Source organism: Sturnus vulgaris, chromosome 7 (assembly GCF_052056855.1).
Source record: "Sturnus vulgaris isolate bStuVul1 chromosome 7, bStuVul1.hap1, whole genome shotgun sequence".
Lineage (NCBI taxonomy): Eukaryota > Metazoa > Chordata > Aves > Passeriformes > Sturnidae > Sturnus > Sturnus vulgaris.
In genome coordinates this window covers 18,917,417-18,939,510 of record NC_142249.1, presented here as the reverse complement: position 1 = coordinate 18,939,510, position 22,094 = coordinate 18,917,417, and the positions used below count along the sequence as shown (strand labels likewise).

The 22,094-nt window shown below is 36.1% G+C and overlaps 1 protein-coding gene and 1 long non-coding RNA gene across 3 annotated transcripts in view; one reads left to right on the top strand and one right to left on the bottom strand.

Moving 5' to 3' along the window:
- PDE11A (phosphodiesterase 11A) overlaps nucleotides 1-22,094 on the bottom strand; it is a 106,356-nt gene that overhangs the window by 46,810 nt on the left and 37,452 nt on the right. For both annotated transcript variants that reach the window (XM_088167967.1, XM_088167968.1), the window contains 8 exons: nucleotides 18,756-18,845; nucleotides 16,473-16,613; nucleotides 14,608-14,672; nucleotides 10,399-10,534; nucleotides 7,967-8,042; nucleotides 6,519-6,586; nucleotides 6,053-6,145; nucleotides 3,376-3,426 (listed from right to left, as the gene is read on the bottom strand). In XM_088167967.1, the coding sequence (XP_088024093.1) occupies nucleotides 3,376-3,426; nucleotides 6,053-6,145; nucleotides 6,519-6,586; nucleotides 7,967-8,042; nucleotides 10,399-10,534; nucleotides 14,608-14,672; nucleotides 16,473-16,613; nucleotides 18,756-18,845 (720 nt within the window). The remainder of the gene's footprint in view (nucleotides 1-3,375; nucleotides 3,427-6,052; nucleotides 6,146-6,518; nucleotides 6,587-7,966; nucleotides 8,043-10,398; nucleotides 10,535-14,607; nucleotides 14,673-16,472; nucleotides 16,614-18,755; nucleotides 18,846-22,094) is intronic.
- Nucleotides 1-22,094, top strand: part of LOC148223188 (uncharacterized) — a 97,689-nt gene that overhangs the window by 41,911 nt on the left and 33,684 nt on the right. Inside the window, exon 2 of the long non-coding RNA XR_015804814.1 lies at nucleotides 5,197-5,313. This is a non-coding gene — a long non-coding RNA (uncharacterized LOC148223188). The remainder of the gene's footprint in view (nucleotides 1-5,196; nucleotides 5,314-22,094) is intronic.

Below are 22,094 nucleotides of genomic sequence, written 5' to 3'. Positions count from 1 at the left end.
CAGACTTCAAGTGCCTTATCTATTCCAATGACACAAATGTTTATAGCGCTAGCACTAGTACACAACAGAAATGACAGAATAGTCTTTAAGTCTAAAATACAAGAGAGAACTGACTTGCCACAGTTTTTAAAATCATAGCTATTTCTAACTTCTTGAAAATAAAATTCATATTGATATGATTCAATGGTGCATTACTTTAGCTTATCCTGCCAAAATTCAATTTGAATTTAGCATAGTTATGTAGATGCCAGAGTGGTAAATCAGGCTGAAGACATCAGACATTCTAAGAGACATTTGCAGTCAAGGTGATTTTTTTTTGTTTGTTTTACTTGTAAATGTCCATGAAAAGTAAAGTTTAGTTTTTCTTTCTGTATATGGAGGAATGGTATCAGAAATCTACCTATCACAGTAGTGCAGCACATATCAGAGAACCTAAAAAAATGCTATGCAGTTTGTATGAATTTACAGTATATTTAATTTAAATATTTTTAAGCCATCATAATTTAAACCTGAAAATTAAAAAAAAATCTAAAAACATTTAGTAGCCAATTGTATGACATAGTCTGTTTTCATACCCTGATGTTTTCTTGTTCTGTACTGTGAATTTAGCTCTGTATTTTTCCAGCTCCAGCTGCAACAGTGCTTTGCACTTTTTCCCGGATAAGCATGTGGAGAAAGATTTAATATCTTAAGGGTTTCTTATTAAGGTGGAGTTTTCTTCATTAATTCTTAGATGGGATTATAAGAAACTAAATACTTTTTATTTATTTTACAGAACCTGGTCACAGTGATTATGCTTAATTCTTAAAAACATACCAGATATATTTGTGAATTTGTACGTTTGTGAATTCATCCACTTACAGAAATGATTGATGAAGTTTCAAGTTAAAAAATCATCTTTAACTACTCTTGCTAGGCTTTCTATAATGCAATAAAATAATTCACTGGTAAATGCCAGAGGAAAAATAAACTTCAAGTACACCTGCAATTTTTCACTTTTTATCAGAAAATTCTTAAGATCCTAAGCAAATAAAAATTAATGGAAAAACATTTTATGAAGGCTATAAAAAATGAGATTACAAAGAGGGAAAGAAAAAACTTGTACTACAAGAGGATGTAATTATTTCCAAGATCCTGGGGTCTAGTTACAGTATGTTTGGGATAATGTGTTGAGAAGCTGTCAACTCAAATGTATTGTCACTCCAAAGTCATGAATTAGTGCCGGGTGTTGTGTCAGTCAGGAGCCAACAGTGATCTCCTGGCATCACTCTCATTTAGATGTTTCTGTCGTGTGTGTGTCTCTGCTCTGACTGAACCAGGACATCAGGTAAATCGTAGCAGACATTTGCTCTGACATCTGCCAATAAATCACCACAGAGAGAGGGGGCACTTTGAGCCCCAAACACCCCCAGAGGGAGGGATGGTTTATTAGCCAGTCAAGCCTAGAAGATGACCCTAATATAACGAAGGCCTTATACAAAATATAACGACATAACAAACAGGGAACAGAGCAGTGATTTCAGGGTAGGATGCCTCGGGAGACCTCAGCAGGGAGGCTGGCTGTAAGCAGGGAGATGGGAGCAATTTCATCCCACAGATGGATGGCCCTCTCTGGGGTGAGCTCTGTGTCACAGGCCCACAAGACATGCTGGTTGTCTCTGGGTTTTTGTTCTTTTGTTTTGTTTACATCCAGTGGTGTAAAAGCATTAACAAATACTACTTGAGAGTCATTTTGTCAGGAATTGAAAGTGAGACAACTGGATATAGAAAAGAGACAATTTTTCCGAAAAATAACCTTACTTTAAGCATAGATTGGTTATTTTCCTTATTTTCTCATCTATGTTCTTTATAAGAAATGTATCTTTTGGAGTTATTAATGAAAAATGCTTTTCATTTCTTTTTACCTTATTATTAGTCATTAAATGGATAGTTGCATGCCTTCAAGGTAGATGGATAATGAAAAGACATTTCTTACTTGGAGACTGGTCTATCTATTAATGAAGTCACCTGGGAAAACAAGTAGAATAGCTTCTCATCACACAAGCATCTGAAGAGTAACATATCAGGCTGTTATTTCAAATGCAGAGACTATGGAGAGTTGTCTTTCAATGGCTGACAGTAATCAAGTACGGCCCTCTTGTACACAGAAAAAAGATACTGGTGGAATCCTGAGAGTCACAGAAACTATGTTACAGATGCTTATTCTAAGGTAAATGGAAATACAAAAAGAAAGCAGAAAATTGATGGTCTTTTATCCCTTTCTATCCTCTTTCTCAACACTGTTCAGTTCTTTTTGCCAAACACTGAATACAACTTACTGTGCACACAGAAGTTTTTCCTGTAGTGTTGGATGATCTTCAAGCATGCTGATTCCAGCAATGTTTCAGTAATCTCGTCTTCAGCATGCACAAGTGTGGGTAATCATACCAGTAACTACAGTGGAGGGAGAATATTACACCCTCATCACCAGGTATCGATGCAGACACCAGGCACAGCCATCATTTGGGCAATAATCTACAAACTAATTCACTAGCAAGAGCTGCCCTTCCTCATCCCAGATCACTCAGCAGTATCAGCTCTATGCCAGCCATGTGTTCCCCCTTTGGCCACAGCCATCTCCGTGGTGCAGAAGGAGGTTGCAGCCTGACAACCAGGTGTCAAAATAACCACCCAACAGCTATTTTTCAGCCAGACAGATGCCAGGGCTCCAGAGTAGGCAGTGCCAGCAATGTGGGGTCACAACAGTCCAGATGTCCTTCCCAGACCTCAGTACAGCCTCTGATGCACTCCGTGTCCAGGAGACCGACAGTGATATCCACCATGAGAGCCTCCCAAACTGCTTTGAGGAGCCCTCTACCAGCATTGCCTCCTCACAGCCAAGGGAAGCATCACCAAATTTCCCAAGTGTCTCCTCAAGCAGGGAAAGAAAACAGTCTATCACAAAAGCAGCTCAATCTGGATAGTGAATGCTCCACTTTTTTAGTAAACATAGGGCAGCTTCCATGCTATAAGCATGTAAAGTCTCAAGTTCCATTCTTTTTCTCTCTCTCATCTCCTACGTGGTATGATTTCCCTGTGATGGTTCCTGCTGAGGAGGCCACCAAACCCAGGCCACCACACTGACATGCAGTTCCAGTAGCTGGTGCTGGGAAAATGGGACTTTGCTGCTGTGCACCCACCACTGCAGCTCCTCATCCTCTGAAAGAAACTTTCCACCTTCCTTGCCTAACAGCATTCCATGTAATATATCCATTGTAAAAATTTTTCAATGAAGATTTTCTGCTTATGATATAAAACTTCTCTTGGATAATCTAGACAAATATTAATTTACTGTTATAGTTTCAGAAATAAGTATATTAAAAGCTTAAATCTTACCTTGAATTTATCAACTTCTGCCTTCGAACATGTTGCATGGTAAGACAACACCTGCCCCAGAATAAAAAATAAAAAACATTTTTGTTCACTTGACAAGTAGCAATATCTGGGCTCTGTACTGCAGTCTAATCAATCATGTTTAAAGCAAATTTAATTAGCATTTGTGTGATAATTCAGTTCTGATTGACAGCATGTAATAGCTAATTTCAGGTTATCAGGCATACATTTGGCAGTTATGCTGCAGGGAATTTTATAGGAAATAATGAACAGTAGGTAATTTAATATCATAAGGATTCCTACATTGTTCTCCTGAAGTTCTACAATCAAAAGAGAAATAATTTAATGTAAAAGTAACAGTAGATTTATAGACTTTTAATAATGCCTTTTGCTATACTGAAAAGCTTTAATGCTTATACTAGTGGCACATCACTGCATCCAAATATCAGCACCTCTGGGCTGTGTCTGACATTCTCTTCAATACTATTCTACAGATAGCAGCATCAAATAAAATGTACAAAGTACTGCACTCCTACTCTTATTACCTCTTAGTATGGATCCATTTATATGTAGAACATTCCATCCTTGTGGGTTGATACTAACACAGAAAAAGCTCTGCAGAAGGTGCAGGAGCCATCCCGTGCATGGTCTGGCTGTGCATGGGATGAGCTGCTGGTCCACCAGGGAGCTCCCAGAGCCAGAGCACTCCCAGCAAGGACCAGGAGCTCCTTCTCCCTGCACTGCAGCTCCTGACCTGCTGATGTGCTAAAGCTTTGATACAGGCTTCTCACTTTGAAATCATTTTCATCAATGAATGCCTCTGTTATTGATACAAACACCTAAACTGTATCTCGCAGGGCTTTGTTTTGCAACACTTTGTGGCACTAAGTCCCAGGACATATTTACTCTTATCAGTTTTAGAGATGCCACCTTTTGCAGTAACAGGAATTCATTCCTGCACTCTAAAAGAATAAATTAAAAACATAAATTAATTTGTTCTGTACCCCATTTTACTTTGCATGATTATACATCATGTCCTTTCTGAAATAGTATCTATTTTTCCTTCCAACCATACTGCAGCTTCACTCAGAAACTGGTAAGATTAGTCAAATTACATCTTCTGCTATGACAGATTGCACTTAATACCAAAGTTCTCATCAAGCTTCTCCTTGATCTGTGTTCATTATATCCCTCTAGAGTTTTACAGTCTTCTTTAGTATTTATTATTCTAATCTTTAACTAATTTGCAAATTTTGTGTCCTTAGTATAAAAAAGTATTTAGCCTGGCTTTGAATCATGGCAACCATTCCTAATAATTTATTTATGTTTTGCTCTTCTATTTATTAGTCAATCTTATCAGAATACTATATGAAAACCTGTGTCAGTATACATGGATAAGAATCTTATTATGATGTATAACAAGTTAATTTATTTTACATCTGATATCAATGTAATTTTCAAGTGTCATTCATTGCCATTATAGCTAAATTCATAAATACTAATGAAGTATTCTACCAGTGAAAATCCACAGTCCTTCATCTCATACCATTCTAGTGTTCAGTACTTTTCTCCTGCATCTTCCATCACTTTATGCAAATATTATCAAGAGCTGTTGCCCATTTATAGAAAGAATGAAGAATAATGGCTATTTATCAAATCTATATTCTATAAGCTCTATAGTCTCTTTTTAAATCAAAGAAAGGAGCTTTATTTTAAGCAAAAAAATTAATTTTCTTTTATTTCAGTAGCAAATAAATGTCTATGTGAAGTTTCATCCCTGTATATCTGTGTGTGACATCTAGCACTGCTTTTTTTTCTTGCTAGGGGGAGCTTTCATTCTAAGGTGTCATATTGCACAAATATCTGGGACATATGAGGACTTACACTAATTCATGACTATGACATGTAAAGAATGAGGGATCTTGCAGGAGGCCTGAAAAGGTAAGCTTTTAACTTTTCCTTCTACATGGCTAGATAAATACAAATAATAAAGAAAGCCACTTATGCTTAGAATTTCTAACGCCAATGACTTTGGAAAGCTTTAGTAGGCCTGTGTGCATCACAGGATACAACCTCACTATGCAGATTAATATCTCAAACCCTAAAGCAAAGGAAAAAAGCACCTCTTTATATCAATTCAGTTGGGTTTGGTTTTTCTTTTCATAGAAAGAAATAAAGGCCAATGTTATTTTTGTGGTTCTTATTGTAATGTTGAGGACTGGAGAAACTCAAAGGAGTTACACAGGTAAAAGGTGCACACATCAGGGATAACTAGATAATTTTCTTCCCTTATCACATGTGAAACATGTAGCAGTATCTTAAAACAATAGCAATATCTTAGTGATGCTAGTCTTTCCTCAGAGCAATGTTTTAAGATTAATCAGTCTTGCATTATGTTTTTAGAAAGATCTGAAATTTCATTCAAACTGCTCTTAATTATTGTGGTAGGAATAATGTAAATTTGTAAAGCTATCCTCAAAACAGCAGGCTTTTTTCTCACCAGGTTGTTTTTAATATGATAATGTTTAAAATCTTCAGATACATAATAGACAACAGTGCTATATTGTTGAATCTGGTTAGAGAAGTTTAAATAATCATAGTTTTTTAAAATATAGTGGGCTCTATAGTGTGCATGTGACAGTCAGGAGCAAGAAAAGGTTTCACAAAGATGGACACATACGTCAAGAGCCACAGACTGTTTTGCCCAGGATTTCTTCACTTGGTCATACATAATTGTGTTGTTGATACCCAGGCCACAAAAAATAACAAAAGCCTAAAATTTAAAAAGAGAAAAAAGAGAGTCAATTATGAATGGTTATAATATGAAAGTTATATTACGAGCACAGAGATGAATACTGGCTTCATCATTAAAAGAAATTGCATTGAAATATTAGAAATAATCATGTTTAAATAGGTTATTTTAAGAATGCAGGTGAGTCACTGGCCTCCAGATGAGAGATTAGATGCCAGAAATTTGTTGTAATTAGGATGCCACCTTCTAAGTAAGGGTTTCTGGGGATTAATGTCAAACCACAAATATAGACAAGATATTCTCCCCCCATCCCTGGAGTGGACTGAAGCAGATTACTGAGAAATACCAAATGCTACTGGAGAAGTATGTTAGTGCTGAACTGAGGGTCTCTTACTTCAAACAGTCGCTGGTCAGCATCATCAAAGGATTTCCCATCAAGCCTGTTCAATACTTGAGCTACACCTTTAGAAAGAGTTAATATGAATTATTATCTTCATTCGCTAATGCACAATGCAGAATGTTTTATTCATTGTTAAAATGTAAACCTCATATTTCAAACTGCAAAGCAAAATGCAAATATTTATTCTGAAAATAATTAAACAGACACAGATGTGCAATAATTTGATTGTTTTGATACCAGCACTTTCAGCAATTATTTTTTACTCTCTAAGTATAATACCACAAATCTAAAAGTAACTCACAGTGCTTTTCACAAAAGGTTAAAGATCTATTTGAGAAAGAACTTGATCACTTTGCTAACAGCAATCACATATGTTGTCCAAAAATTTGGAGTTGTCAACACAATTTACTGAATCAGTACCTTCATTCCTAAAAATCTTAGTTAGTTTAGCATCACCTGGGTATATAAACCCTTTTTTAATCATGACTGGTTCATTAATTTACTGAGCCAATGAAAAAATGCATTTTCCGAACTAATGCTGATTTCTACTACAACAAAGATTTCTATTTCACTTAGCTACAGTAAGCCCTTAGAAAAATACTGTGAGAGTAATTATCTATCAGGAGTTCAGATTCTTTCTCGTTCTTGAAGACAATGTGCAGTTCACAACAAGACGTATTTTTAAAACACTCAACTCCCACATCATCTCTGCTAAAGAAGCCAAAGATCCTGCGTGACACCAAGTGCCTTCAGCAATGCACTACTGATCTCAGCTCTCCCTGACAGCCACGTTGCAGAGCTCTAACTCTTGCCCTGACAGTGTAAATTGCTATTGCTTTGACGTCAGTTCTGAGGAAAGTTAGCAGAGGAATCTGGCACTGTTATTTACAAGCGCTCCTTTTTGTGCCAAAAGCAGGTAATAACACAGGGCCAACTGCTGGTGTAGCATAGCTGCTAAGCATCCTATCAAAGATCCCCTAAAACTGTCACGTCCTGATCCAGCAACCACCACTGCAGCAGTCAACTCTGACCATTGCCACAGCCGCTCCAACAAATCTTCCCTGACTGCATCCAGAGTTTATCATTAGAGGGAAATGACCACTTAGCTTGACTGCAGAAACAGTCAAGAAACAGAGGGAGAGCCAAGGAAAACATCAATGCATATAAAACATTTTTCACTAATTTGGTTAGAATTTCTGTTTTCATCTCATTCAAGTTCAGCACAATATAAAACTTAACAAAGACACAACTGGAAAGCTGAAAACGTCCATTCAGTATCCAAGTCAAAACATCCCTTCTTGGATACTTAGCATGCATCCTAGGTACCATAACTTCTTAACAATATTCAGCTGGGAAAAAGAAGAAAAAGGAACACAAAATTAAAAAGATAGAACTAAATTTACATTAGCACAAAAGTTACACAGCCATCAGGACAGTCTTACCAATTATTTGGTGGGTGCTGTTCCATATAGGAACACACAGAACAGATCTTATGTGAAAGCCAGAAATTTGGTCAGCCTAAAATGTAGAAATGAGAGCTTCCATTAGTGGTGCTGTTTTCAGCCTTTTAATCATAGTAATAGAAATGTCAAGGAGTAAGTTTACATTATAAATGTCATTCCGTGTGAATCACCTCTCAGAAAAAATTCTGCTGAAACTTCATCCACAGTAACCAAAAGTCATAAGGATTAAGAAAATACAAACATTGGCGTCTTTGCCACATCAAGCTTAAACTATTTGACTCTGATTTGGCACTAAAGACAAACTATAATTGAGGTAATGTCCAGACAAATTCTGGATTACTTACACTGGTGGATTAGTAGAGATAACTTTCACTGAACAAGTTTGCCTTAGAAGTACCCATCCCAATTGACAAACTGAAATTGGACTTAGCAAGACAGCTGTAAAAGGATGCTTATGGGAAATACACATTTTCAGGAAAAAGGTGAGAGTAAATAGGGAATTGTGCAGAAGTGCAAGTTAGCAAGAAATGCAGGGATGGAACCAAACTCGGGATTTGGGATAATTGTTTTTTTTTGTTCCAATGACAATTTACTGCCTCATTTATTTTTTTCTATATAATACAGTATCCAGCTTCACAATTTATTTTAAGTGTCACAGATTCTCTCTTTTCTACATTTAATAAGCTTTATTCTTTAATGTCACCACCCCGAAATCTAAGGAACAGAAAACAGTTTTTCAAAAGAGATTAGAGAGTGGAATGAGTCCACTCACAGAAGATCAGGGGATGTTCTCTTACTAAAACTGCCACTTCTACAGCCAATCTTTAATAGAAGAAAACTAAAAGACCATCAGTAATTCATATATGGGAAGTAGGATGGGATCACTGTGATCTCCCAGCTAACAAAAGATACAACTCAGGGTATAATTAGATTAATGTCTATTTATACACACTCAGAACTCCTCACTGAAATCAGTGTGGAGTGCCACCTAAAATCCAGGGGAGTGGGGCAATAATTGATTCAGACGTATGCCATAAAATAACCTGCAAAATACTTTTGCATTAAATTCTTGATGATTGAGTTGAAAACTGAGCATCACCATTTGCAAATGAGAAGTGTCCTGAGACAAAAATAGGAGATGATTTTCAACAGAAGCAGAGAACAGAATTTCTTTCATAACTACAAATGTATGTTTGATTCTAAGTAATAAGGGATACTATGTTCCTCTTACTACTCCTGACTGTACAAATAATTGGGTAGAAAAACTGAATTTAAGAATTAAATATTCATAGGAATCCATCAAAAGAAAATTATTATTGCACTTCGTATCATTTTCTTTATATATATTGAGCATTGCCTCCAACTTCGAAAGAACTAACTGTGAAACCAATAAGAGAAAGCTGAATTATTCAGGACATGATATAAAACAAGTACAATTGCAAACATCAAGGACTGGCATGCTTCAAGTTAGCATATCTGAACACCCCAGGCATTAATTGTACTTCTTGCAATTCTGAACAGATTAACATCAATGTAGTTTTCTTTTATACTTCTACAGCAGGCCCCTTTTATTTTTTCTTATTTCAAAAAATTCTGCTGGTTTGAGAGATAATCCCTTTAATGACATGTGGAATAAAATTGGAACCAAGCAAACTCCCAACATGAAACACTTCCAAGAACACTTACTGTAGTAATATATTTTAGGAAGCTTTCTGACCAAAACTGTGATTAATGTGTTGTCTGGCTGCTGGCCAAGCCCTCCATAGTAATGCTGGCTTAGAATTCAGTGAAGATTTTGTCCTTCCATATGCCTCTAACATTTATCTAGATGTTAAGTATATTTTTATCTGTAGCTACACTTTTCTAATAGGAAATGAATACCTTAAGATACACAAACAACTTTTATTGGGAGTGATATGTATCTTGAAGAAGTACCCAATCCAGTGTGTATTTGAATAAATTAAACTGTTGGTTGGCTAAGTTAGATCACAAACAACATTTGTCTGTCTGGATACCAGCTCTGTTCACACTCTGTCTGTGTACAGCCCCAGTCACCCCAACAGCTAACAACGCTGGTGCTGCTAGCACTGAACACCAACAAATTTTCAGCAATAAAAATCAGTTTGTGTAAATATCAAGGCAATTGGTAGGGGAACTTATCACTTATAAATACAGAAAATAAAGAATCATGAACAAAGTAACAGCTTAAATTAATATGCTAATTCAGTGATCTGTATTTACAATGTAAAGCCCTGTCAACAACAGAAGAGAAGGACAACTTACTGAATAGAAAAAATAATTCAAAATAAATATTCACACATCTCACAGCTACTTGGATATAAAACCAGAATTTTTATATTAGTCTCGGTGCTGAAAAGTAATATATAATTACATTTATAAAAATCTCTTACGTCAGCATCAAAGCGAGGATCCTGATAGGCATCACTAATGTTCACTGGGAGCCCCGTGGAAGCCACGAGCTCAGCAATGCTGTTATTTATTAGCCAGTCAGAATAAGACGATGATTTTTCCACGCTGTCTTTGAAACTTTGAAATCAAAATGCAGGGCAAGGGAAGAAAATACAGTCAACGTTAATTACAAGTCCAGCATGTCTTAAATGCACATTAATAGGAACAACAGAAGGATTCACAATTATTAATTGGTTACCAAAAATTAACTATAGAATAATATAGAATAATAATTTGGTATTATTGAAAGGGTACCTCAAAAATTCTCTCCTTTACATAACTCTTTCTATTGAAAACAGCATTGGTGTCTCAACTAGATAAAATATTTGATAAATTTTACCTATGAATCAACAGTGGATTGTGTTCTAAGTTTTTGTAGGAGACAGGACTGCTCATGAAAAGCAACCAGTTCTAAATAATATTTTCTGTAGAGTTACCTGAAAATATATACTTTTAATATCTTTAAAATTAATCTAATGATCTGTGATATTTTCAATTTTTATTTTCAATAGTTTTCCTGTCAAAATGACTTTTTAAATATTTTGGCATCTGAAATGCCAGATCTAAATGGCTGAAGAAGGGATCATTAAATAAGTCTTAAATTAATACTGCAAGTATATTACAGCAGGTGGATCCAAGTAGTCACACAAGACATGAAGATTTCCTTTTCTTTTTACCTGGTTGAGCTTCTGCCACAATTACTGAGGGGCTAGAGAGCTATCATTAAATGAGTATACGACACCAGAATTATGGCCTCAACTCACCACATTCCACTGCAGCTTCTCCAGAAAACTGTGTCTGCACAGACCTTAAATTCCTCACCCCATACCTCACCTAATCAGCAGGAAAGTTCTCTCTTATTTCAGGCACGTTTTTGACATTGGCATTGTCTGGCTACTCATGTGTGAATAAAAGAAAGAAAGCCTGTTGTCTTAGATTTGAGAAGAAAATTGATAAATTTTTAATGCCTGAGAAACATTGCTTAGAAAAAAGTTATGAAGAAGCTATGGAGAAGACTACAAGAGCTTGAGGCTTGGAAATAATGCTCATGAATGAAAGCAGGCTGCACAGTAAAATCCTTGAAAGATGAAATCGAAGTGAAAGGATTGATTTTTGTTGACTGCATTGATTTTCTGGAGACTAATTCAACTATATCACTCATCTGATAGAAAGCTTAATATGCTTAAAAGACTATAAATAAAAACAATAATGATTTTCAGAAATCTAAAGGAATCAACTTTCATTTGGGATAAGAACTTTGAGTGACTGTAATAAATGTTATGTTTATACTTTGACAGAAACTTTTACATAAATATAACAGGTTTTGAGCTATGTAAACAAAAAAAAATCACATTTATAATTTAAAATTCAATTAATAATCTAATTTATTTCAAATACTTTAGAAGCAAAAAATCTTTAAGGATAAAGATCTAATTTCAAATGCATAGTTACCAGTTCATAACTTATCTGAATGGTATTATCATTATCGTATGAGACACATAAATCAGGACTGCATTATGAGTGTCAAGCATTTTAAGCAGCAAATGAATTCAAGTAAAGAAGCAAGATGAAATTCATGAAGACGTTTTAAAAGTGGGCTCTATTATGTTCTCTCCATTCCTAACAAGTGCTCTGCACCCATACTCCAGAAGACACACACATCATCCCAGGCACAGTAACACAGTTGGGGGATTTCAGCACTTCCTCTGTACCAGCCCAAGTGGGAAGGAGCACAGATATTTTTGCCCACACAACTCATACTCTGGGCCAGCCAGGAGACCTGTCCACTACCACTGGTATCCAAGTTAGAGACCTGTCATCTCAGCTAAAATGTAACCTCATCTGCCAAAACTGCTGCTTCTGTGCAGGCAAGGCACAGTGCACAGCACGTTCCATCAGGCTCATCTTCATCTAGCTCATACCAGAACTGAGCCCTCGTGGATTCTAGGATTTATGCAACATCTTTTCAAAGGGAGAGAAAATTTAGGGGTCTTGGCAAACTTGTACTTCAAGAACAAAATCGCTGGGAAAAACAAGAGCATCAATGTGCCGGTATGGATAATAAACAAACTTGATCATGGTGCCAGATGAAAAACTGAAAACTCAACAGATAAATGCAAGTGTGGCCTTGCAAGGTATTTCTTTACAACCAACAGCAAAGAAAATAGATACGAGTATTTATTATGATATTTAGGGATTAAACAGGTGAGTTGCTATCAGGCAGATAAAAGGAGGGCAAGACAAGTCAACTTCTTCTAAAACTGTGTGAGAAAGTATATTAGGGCATGAAGGTCATATTGTTTTAGGACTTCTTTTTTATTTAGATAAAACTTACAATGAGAACTGTTCTCAGCCTAAAATTTCTTTGTATTTCAACTAAAACTTCAAAGAAATTATATTTTTCTTAACTGCTGTAACTACGAAGAAACTAGTGTTGCCATTTTTTTTTCCCCACATGAAAAGTCTCATGACTTTACATCAGTTACAGCTGCAGAATGTAGAATGAAAAGGGCAAAACTCTCTAGAAAAATGCTCAAATGTCAAGGGCTCGCGGCATTGTTCTGTATCCTAAATAACCTTTATTTTTCCACAATAGTGCCAATAACTCAAGCTGTGCCTGTGCGAGATCCAAATGTGACATCATATCTGCCAGTCTAACCTTGGTCTTTGTAAAAGCAACTTCACTCTCCACAGGAAAAAATCATCAAAGAAAAGGCGACACATCTCTATGTTAAAATGCACAGAAATATGCCTTTATGAATAATTTAAAGATGAGCTATCCAGTTGCATGTGTTTATTCATGTCTTGGACTAAAGTTAAAATAATCTTGACTTGACTACATGCAGAGCAGGCTACTACAAACTGCTTTGTGGCAACATGCTAATATAACTATGGTAACAAGAAATGAGCCAGCTTGGTTATCTTGACACCACTCTACATTGTTTTGACTAATCTGGCTACAGATCAAGTTTGAGAAAAACAGGAATAACAACCACATTCCTTGATTCATACTCCTGTCCCTGAATAAAAGAAATGTATTTTCACCCCCTAGGAAAGACCAACTGCTACTCTGAAACTCTTTGTCAAAAGCAGTAACTTGTGATTCCCAGATGAATCAACAGATTATTTATTCATATTTAAATCTTCCTATTTTTTATTGCGTGTTTTCCATTTGCTTCACCCTTCCCATACCAGGACATGGAAGGGAGATAGTTTCTACCCCTATTTTTGTGTGGCCCTGGACTCTGCTGTCAGTTTGCACATCTTAGAAATTTTCTAACACTACCCATTTTTCTAATGCTGTGAAATCAATCCATGAAAAGGTTTATCGCCATGACAGCCATTTGATATGGAAAATTCTCCTTTAGAATCAGTATAAATTAATCTGCATAAAACCTGCGTGATAAACACTGAGCCCTGAAAGATGGAAGAAATGTTCTCACAACAGCCCTGAATCCTCATTTTCTCATTTGGTATCTAGGACATTTTATGTGAACTGCTACCAGTGGTGTAACCTTGCAGGGGTTGATATAACAACCCTACATGAACAAAAAGCGGTTTTTTATTACTTAAAATTGACCCTTTATAAATGTTTACAGATTCTACTAAGGAAAACATATACTTCCATTTTGACTGGGCTCCAAACAAGATTTAGTCACAGGAACACAGTTTCTAGGAAATACATATGCTCTGCAGTTTCTAGGCTTTCCAGTTTGACAGGAGCAGAAATAAAATTTTATTGGAAACCTCTCAACACAACTGTACAGAGGAATTTTGTAAGAGATCAACAATCGAAAATAATTTTGTAATTTTTACTTCAATATTGACCATGTAAAACAACATCTGCATGTTATCAATTAGTTCAATCATAAAAAGTCTGTTTTCCCCTGGTTTCTTACCTGAGACACTGATACAATATTACTGCATATATACACACACAAATATACATATATAAAAAAATATAGGCATGTATATTTATTCAAGCAAGTCTCCATTTGAAGCAAGCAGGAGTCTTGTTTGAGTAAAAACATACGCTCACACTCTTCAATTAAATCTACAGAAAGTTCTATATGAAAATAAAATCTTGACTGAGAAAACTTTAAAACTGTGTGAAAAATGAATCCATAACCACGGAAGACATGAGCACTAACCTGTTGTCAGTATCAGCACTGCATTTTGGAGATAATAATTCAAAGGATTTTGTAAATTTCACCACCTGTCACAAAAGAAGTAACTTAAGATGGTTATTAAGATAAATAAACATCTAAGAAAACTATTTAAACTATATTTTCATCCAATAGTCTTAGGATAAAAATAAAAAAATCTGCATTCTCTCAATGGAGAATTCATGTTTAAAATACACACAGTGCACAGTTCCCTAAAAATCAATATCAAATCAAATAATATCTTCAGATTCCTTCAGAAAACTATTTTCCATGAGCAAATACGCTTCCCTTTAAAGGCTTTCGGGACATGAATTATGGAACCTTACTCAAAATTCACTTTTTTAATATAGGAAAATAAACAGAAAGGCAGCTTTGCATTACTAACTGCAACCAATCACACTTGAATATATGCATTAGAAGCACATAAGTGAAACATCTTAGGAGTGGCAAAAAGTGACACAGAACAGAGGCTGTGTTTTTGGATGTGCCCCCATCTTCACTTTGGTTCTGCATCATAAAAGCTTTCTGCTTTTACAAAGTACAAATGACAATATTTTAGACATGGTTAGACATTGAGTTACTCTAAGGAGATCTATTTTGTTACATATGTTAACCCTCCAAAACAGGAGAAAGTCAGGAAAATAACTGTTTTGCCACTTATAAAAATTACCAAGTGTGTGGCAAGATGCTATTTTCCTACTCCAAATTAACCTAAGATTTATGACCATTTAGAAAAAGTTAAAGCTTTTTGTCCATATTTCACAATTTTGTCTAGAGGAATAAGAACTCATTGCTTGTGCTTTGGGAAAAGTCCCTCCAAGCTCAAAGGCAGAAATAGTACCAAGATCAGAAAAATGAACTGCCACCCCACCCACAACTTCCTAACAAAATGGACATTTCTGTGAAAAATAGAAATCATATTATGCTTATAAACACAGTGACATTTCATAAGAATGTAGTAGAACTATATCTTGTAATTATAAAATTGGGGAGGGGGAGTGGCTCGGGAATCTAGAAAGAGAAAATGAACTAGAAACATTAAAGTTCTATAGTAGAGAACATAAGTGAAATAAAACCCTTGATCTTGATTTTAGGAAAGCTGGCATAATTTAGGGCATACTCCAATTAAAGTTCTTAATTTTTATTAACTGAAATGAAATGTGAATCATATCTTCCCTCCAAGGAAAAGAATGAGGATTTTTTCTGCCATACAAACAAATTTATGATTCTCTCTCTAAGTTGTCACAGCCCAGCAACAATTAATTAACTGCAGAATCGGTGAATACAAAAATAATAATTGGGTAGAAAAAAATACATTACAAACAATGTTTTATCCTTCAACTACTTCTCAAATCAGTAGAAAGGAGGGTAGCTTATATTGAATAGCCTGAAGGGCTATTCACTGGAGGGAGCTAGCAATATAAAGGCAGCCAGTTAATTTCTTACTAATAACAATACTAATAAAAACTTCAAACTTTTTTTTAAAAGGCTCTCATGCCCTATGAATATCAGCACTGCAAAGTCCCAGTGAAAGCCCCTGTCAAAACTGTCAAATACTTTCATACAGTTTACATCCATCTGTTCAGTAGAGCTCTTCAATGAGATAATTATTAATTGGTCAAGTAGACAGAGTAATTGCAAAAAACCAAAAATACTTCAGTAATTCTGAAAGTTGGATTTCCATTCCACCTGCTCAATGTAAAAGCTTACTGCTATCACTAATAGAAGCCTACTGGGACACAACAGGGCTGTTGATAAAGTTTCAACGTGTACCTAACTTACATTTAGGAGCAACACACTGAAAAATACCTGCTATGCTGTACTCATATATGATATGCAGCTATACTTACTGGTGATTCAATATCTTCCAGAAGTAGCACTGAGCACCGCTCACACTTCAGTAGAGTCTGGGCCCGATGCATAATCTTCTTTACAATTTTCTCTAAGTCAGTCTGTTCCTCGAAGAGGTCATTTACTACTTCCAGTAAAGCCTGTATACAAGGACAGAAAACTCTTGTATTGCTTGCAGAATTAATAAATGCATGGAGCATTGCAAAGGAGGCATCATATCTGGGATGGATTTTATATTAGTGATCCATTAAAATCTTCATTCAAATAAAGTTCTTAATGATTATGGCAACAAAGTTGAAGTGGGGGTATCTGAAGAATGAAAGAAGAATTTCCCTAGCTCACAACTAGGCACAATCCAACTCTTAGCAAAAAATGGGAGTCTTTCAAACTATTTCACTTTATTCAAAAAATGAAGCAATGACTGTAATGCAATGCAGTATGGATTGAGTTGCTTGATTTTATATACTGAATTTTCGAGGACATTTAAAACTCCATTTTATTCTCTTATTGCCCGTTTGCATGTTCAAAGCTGGAAAGAAAAATACCCACATCAATACTTCTATATTCCAATAGCAGTCTGATCCAGTCCACACCACTAACAATGTGTCCATAAAATACAATGCTTTAAAATGAAGGGTTTCCCCTCTCATTTCATCAACTTTAAAAAATATAGGCCATGTTTTTTCTTACCATGGGCCCAAAGAAGCTTGCTCTTCCCTTTATTCTCACTTAGGGCACTGACACTAAAGAGCACCATTATAGGAAAGCATATAAACTGCAGTGGCCTTAGCTCTTCTAACATAGTGGTCATCAGCAAAATGATGATTGTCACTGATTCACATTTTCACAGAAAATGATTCACTGTCCCTGGAAGTTGCCACCATTACGTCTGGCTTCACAGGGAAGGCACAGTATGGGCTTGTGCACCACCTGGTACTTGCCAACTGACTTCAGCCATGGACCAGGCAAAGTTAACCACCAGCAATAGGTCAGAAATGCAATCACGTCCAGGCTACCACATAGCTGTCCAACAGCAATATTTGTTACACTTTGCAGGGCTGAAGCAGCAACAAGAAACAAAGAATCTCTGTCTCTAACTCAATTTACCAGAATTTACTGTTTCCTAATGAAGAATGGGAATGCCCCTAACACTTTTCTGCTGATTATCTCCCTCAGAAGATTAACTGCTGACTCCTCAGTGTGGAAAACTGCAGCAAAATTTAAGTCTCTGTAGTCAAACAATTATTTTATTTGAACATCAGAAAAACCCACGAAAAATCCCAAAGATCCCAACAAAACAACAAAAAAAAACACCAAAAAAGCTCTGGCAGACAATCTTTTTTTCCCCCCAAGTCTCCTCCAAATCTCTTCTCCAAATACAATAGTCTGTTGTCAGACCTGGACAGAAGACAAGCTCAGATGCCTCATGACACTTAAATATAAAGGTCTTTAGGAAGGGCTATAGTTCTTTCCCAAACCAGTGAAAATCATTAGTTTTCATACATGAAAGCATCAAAATCATGAATATGAAAATGTCAGTGCTCAATATACAGACCCAGACCTCTGTAGTTACTCCTACCTTGTGAAGGAAGGGTAGATTCAACACTACCAGAGGTATTTCTATTGAAGTTTTGGATCTGTGATCCAAGCTAACAAAAATATCATTTCCTGTCATTGCAGAAAGGACGATGCAAAAGGAGCCAGCCATTATTAAAAAACCCTTAAAATTACCTCTTTTATTCTTCAAAAAATAAAAGGCCTCTCTGACAAGGGAATGACAGGGGAACTCAGCATTATTTTCACTTTGGAGATTCCTGTCCCAATGCATGCACAGCACCAGCGATCATGAGTGTGTATTCTATGGAGATATGCTGTCAAAAACCTTCACATATAGGGGTTTTTTCCTTGCTTAAATTTATAAAGGTATATCCACATTATTTGCACATGAACTGAATATTAAAAATTCAGGATGGCAAAGGTTTGAGAGCAGTAGAATTTTATGAGCGCTTGAATGTCTGTCTAAGTAACACTTTCTCCTGCACCGTCTGTTGCCACAAATGCAATTGTTTCAGCGGAACTGACATCAGGAAACAACAGCCACCACTGCAAGTGTATTTCTCTCCCACACTCTCTGTTTGCTGCCTCAATGAAGACAGGGATCTTTTGAAAATAAATTTTTTAAAATAAAACTGTCTGCTTAGCAAACACATATGCACAGCTGGAATCTGCAGGAACAAAAGAGAAAAGTTTGATGTTGGTCCACTTGATGATTTTGCACTTACCCTGCTTCTGTCATATTCCTTCCTTGAAGCTGCAAATAGCTGGGCATTGGATATGGCAATCCCACAGAAAGGGAGGTACATCTGCATCACCTAGTATGGAAAGAAACTTGCAGTCATTAAAAAACTGCAATTATTTATAGCATTTTCTTACTGGGAGAGAGACCTAAACTTAGGGGACACGTCACAGGAAGGTCTCAGCTCACTCTTCAGCAGAGCACTAAACACAAAACAAGATTATCATGGTCAAGGCACATCAGATACATGGAAAGAGATCCAATGTCTAGGAAAGAACAAATACAATTAAGTTTACAGGTCCCAAAAGTCTGGGTCCTCCATAATTTCTCTGGGAATCTGTGGATTCTCAACTCTATAAAATGTCTTCTGAAGATTACTTTAAATTACTAGAGACATTACAGCTTCCCTAGAAAAATATTCTTTATTGCTCAGGACTGCTTTTGTGTTCTGAGCTCAAGAAGCAAGCTCAAGTCACATTCCTCTTGAGGAATTCTACATCTAGAGTGCATGGATTTTGGAGAATACCAGCACAGAGGAGCACACCACATTGAACCTACACTATTACTCAGAAAACTGATTGTCTTTTCAAAGAAGGTTAAAAAAAATCAACATGCTTGAAAAAATGTATAATCGTACATTTAGAAAGATTGAAAAGGAGGGACTGGGAGCACAGTTTGAGGCACCCAAGATGATTTTAGGTTGACTGTGGGAAGTTAGTAAACTAGACCAGTCAAACAGTGGAATACCTGTGGGACTGGCACTTCACAAGGATGACAGTGGATCAAAGTCCAAACCCAGCATTCTTAAGCCACACACTGGTAACAAGCCTGTAACATACTGCCACTCCTGAGACGTTCCCAGGCTTTGGTCTCAGACTTCTGGTAAATTGTACAGCTGCTGAATAGTCTTAACATTTGCAAAGCCAGTGGGAGTTGAGGCACTTTTCTGTTTACAGAGCCAAAAGAATGCTGCAGCAGCTAACCTTTCTTCTCTTTGGACTGTCTGTTTATTGTAAGAAATCCTGTCTGTGACAAATTTTGGCATTAAGAGAGTGGCATTTGTCTTTGAAGTTCTATTTAATTAGAAAAATACTGCTGACCCAGAGACGTGGGCTATTTAGACTATCTGAGGAAAGAGCCCAGAAGAGCAGAAACAGCAGCAACTGCTGTTATACTTTATCTGCCTTGAACACTCCACTGGGTCCATACCTGCTTAGTCTGTGTTTGAGCAATGATGAGCTTTTGGAAAGGATCCTCTGAATTTTGTACCTTTACGTCTGGCACTCTGTCACAGTAACTGCAGACTTTAAGGGTGCACACCTACACTGCTAATTTGGAAACACCCTGCTTTCATCCTCTTCCCATCACGGTTTCCTCCAAAGGAAAATGACATTTTAGACTCTGCAAACACTGATCTTTTTCAAGAGGTAGTAATTAAAGTAGCCCTCTATCATGCCAGATCTACAGGACAGAGTACACAAAATGAAAAATAAAATACAAGTGTAAAAAACTGGTAAGAGGGATTATTTTTTTAATGATCAGAGTTTCTCTGAGAGAATTTTGCATATTTCAGTTTAGTTTTATTTCCAAATGAAGCAAAAAAATCTTATCTATATTTTCTTGTACTAGTACTAAAAACCACATCCAAGTAAGCGATCAGAGCAGAAAAAGTTAACTTAAGAAAAATATGGCCTTTAGTGAAATTTTGAATACCATAATGCAACTGGATACATTTTTACTTAATAAGTAAATACTAGTATTTATTGTCTCCACACTGGAATCTCTGTTCCCAAAATCAATGTGTCTCCGTGACAATGGAAAGCACAAGAGAAGCTTATGAACCTTCAGGCATCAAAAAACAGCTACGAAAAATATATTTTTAGTGAGAAGAAAATAAAACCTTACACTATTGAAAGTCACTGGTCTCTAGAACCCAAACTCCAAGGCACTGGCTCTATGCAGAAATTTCCTTCCATAAAACACTGTTTTATGAAATGTTAAGAGCCTGGAAAGCCACTGACACACATCACTCTTTTCACCACTCAAGCTTATTGTGTAAGGCGCAGTAAAATTAAGAAAGACACCAAGCTGTTTAAGAAAACAAGTAGAATAAATAAATAAATAAATGCCAACAATTATGAAGAAAAAAAAAAACCAAGAAAAACCTGTTAGGTAGAGAGGAGTCATCACCCTGTGGTTCAATTATTCCTGTCTACCTAAGACTGACAAAACAAAAGCCTACTGTTGTTCCTCTTTTGTACTCTCTGAATGGTCAAAGTGACTTTTCCTTAAACTACTTTTGTCAAGTTATAATACAGCACCAAGTACACAAAGAATGAAGATGTTTCTAATGGTAGCTGAATTTTAAGTAAGACTTTCTAAACCAAAATTGCTCAATTGGATAGAAAGCAGTTATTGCATTATTATTTCAGATTACAGATTCAAACCTGCAGTATTAAAACTATTTTACAAGCACCTCTAATATGTTTATGCTATGACTGTGGACACTCCATACAAATATGGAATATCATAGTATTGAACTCTTATCTGTCTAAGGCACAGACTGTAAGGAGCTGCTATTTTTATGCCAGGTTCACACTTCAGGGATTTTCCCTGCACAGGGAATTAAAAAGTTGAGGAAATGGTACATAACACCATGAGATAGACACATCCTTTCTCCCTCCTTTTAAGCGACAGATAACTAATTACTAATTTCCTGGTGCTCCAAGGTATAAACTGGCCCAAAGACAGAGTATGCCACAGGCTTCCATTACACCAATGCACAAAGTATTTGTGTGAGACTCATGGAAAAAACACCTTATATACCCTTCTGAAGTACATAAAGTAATTTGCCTTTGTTAAACTGAAGACTATTTAAAAAATAGTTTTGAAGCAAAATGGAATATATTTGGGAAAGAATTTCCTTCCACATCTATGTTGAATTAATTAAAGGAAATGATTCTGCAGATTTACTGAAGTGATTTTCTAAGAAAGAAAATAGGCAGAATTTTTAAAAAATCAAAAACAGCTTTAACAGATGTGCCTCATTAAATTATTTTGTCTAATAGGACTAGTTGCAATGATTCATCACAGTTCTGTGTGACATATTGACAAACACATCAGTAAGTATGCAATAGTACATTTTATAAAAATGGTGTTCAGGCTCAGTAACAACCTAATGAATGGTCTGAGATGTTGAAAGAGACTAGTTTTTGTTGGATTTGTTTTTCCATGACAACTATAAGGCATTCAGATATAGTAACTTCAGGTTAACAAGTTTATATTGTAAATTACTTGAACCTTCAGGGTCCAGGTGACCTGGCCC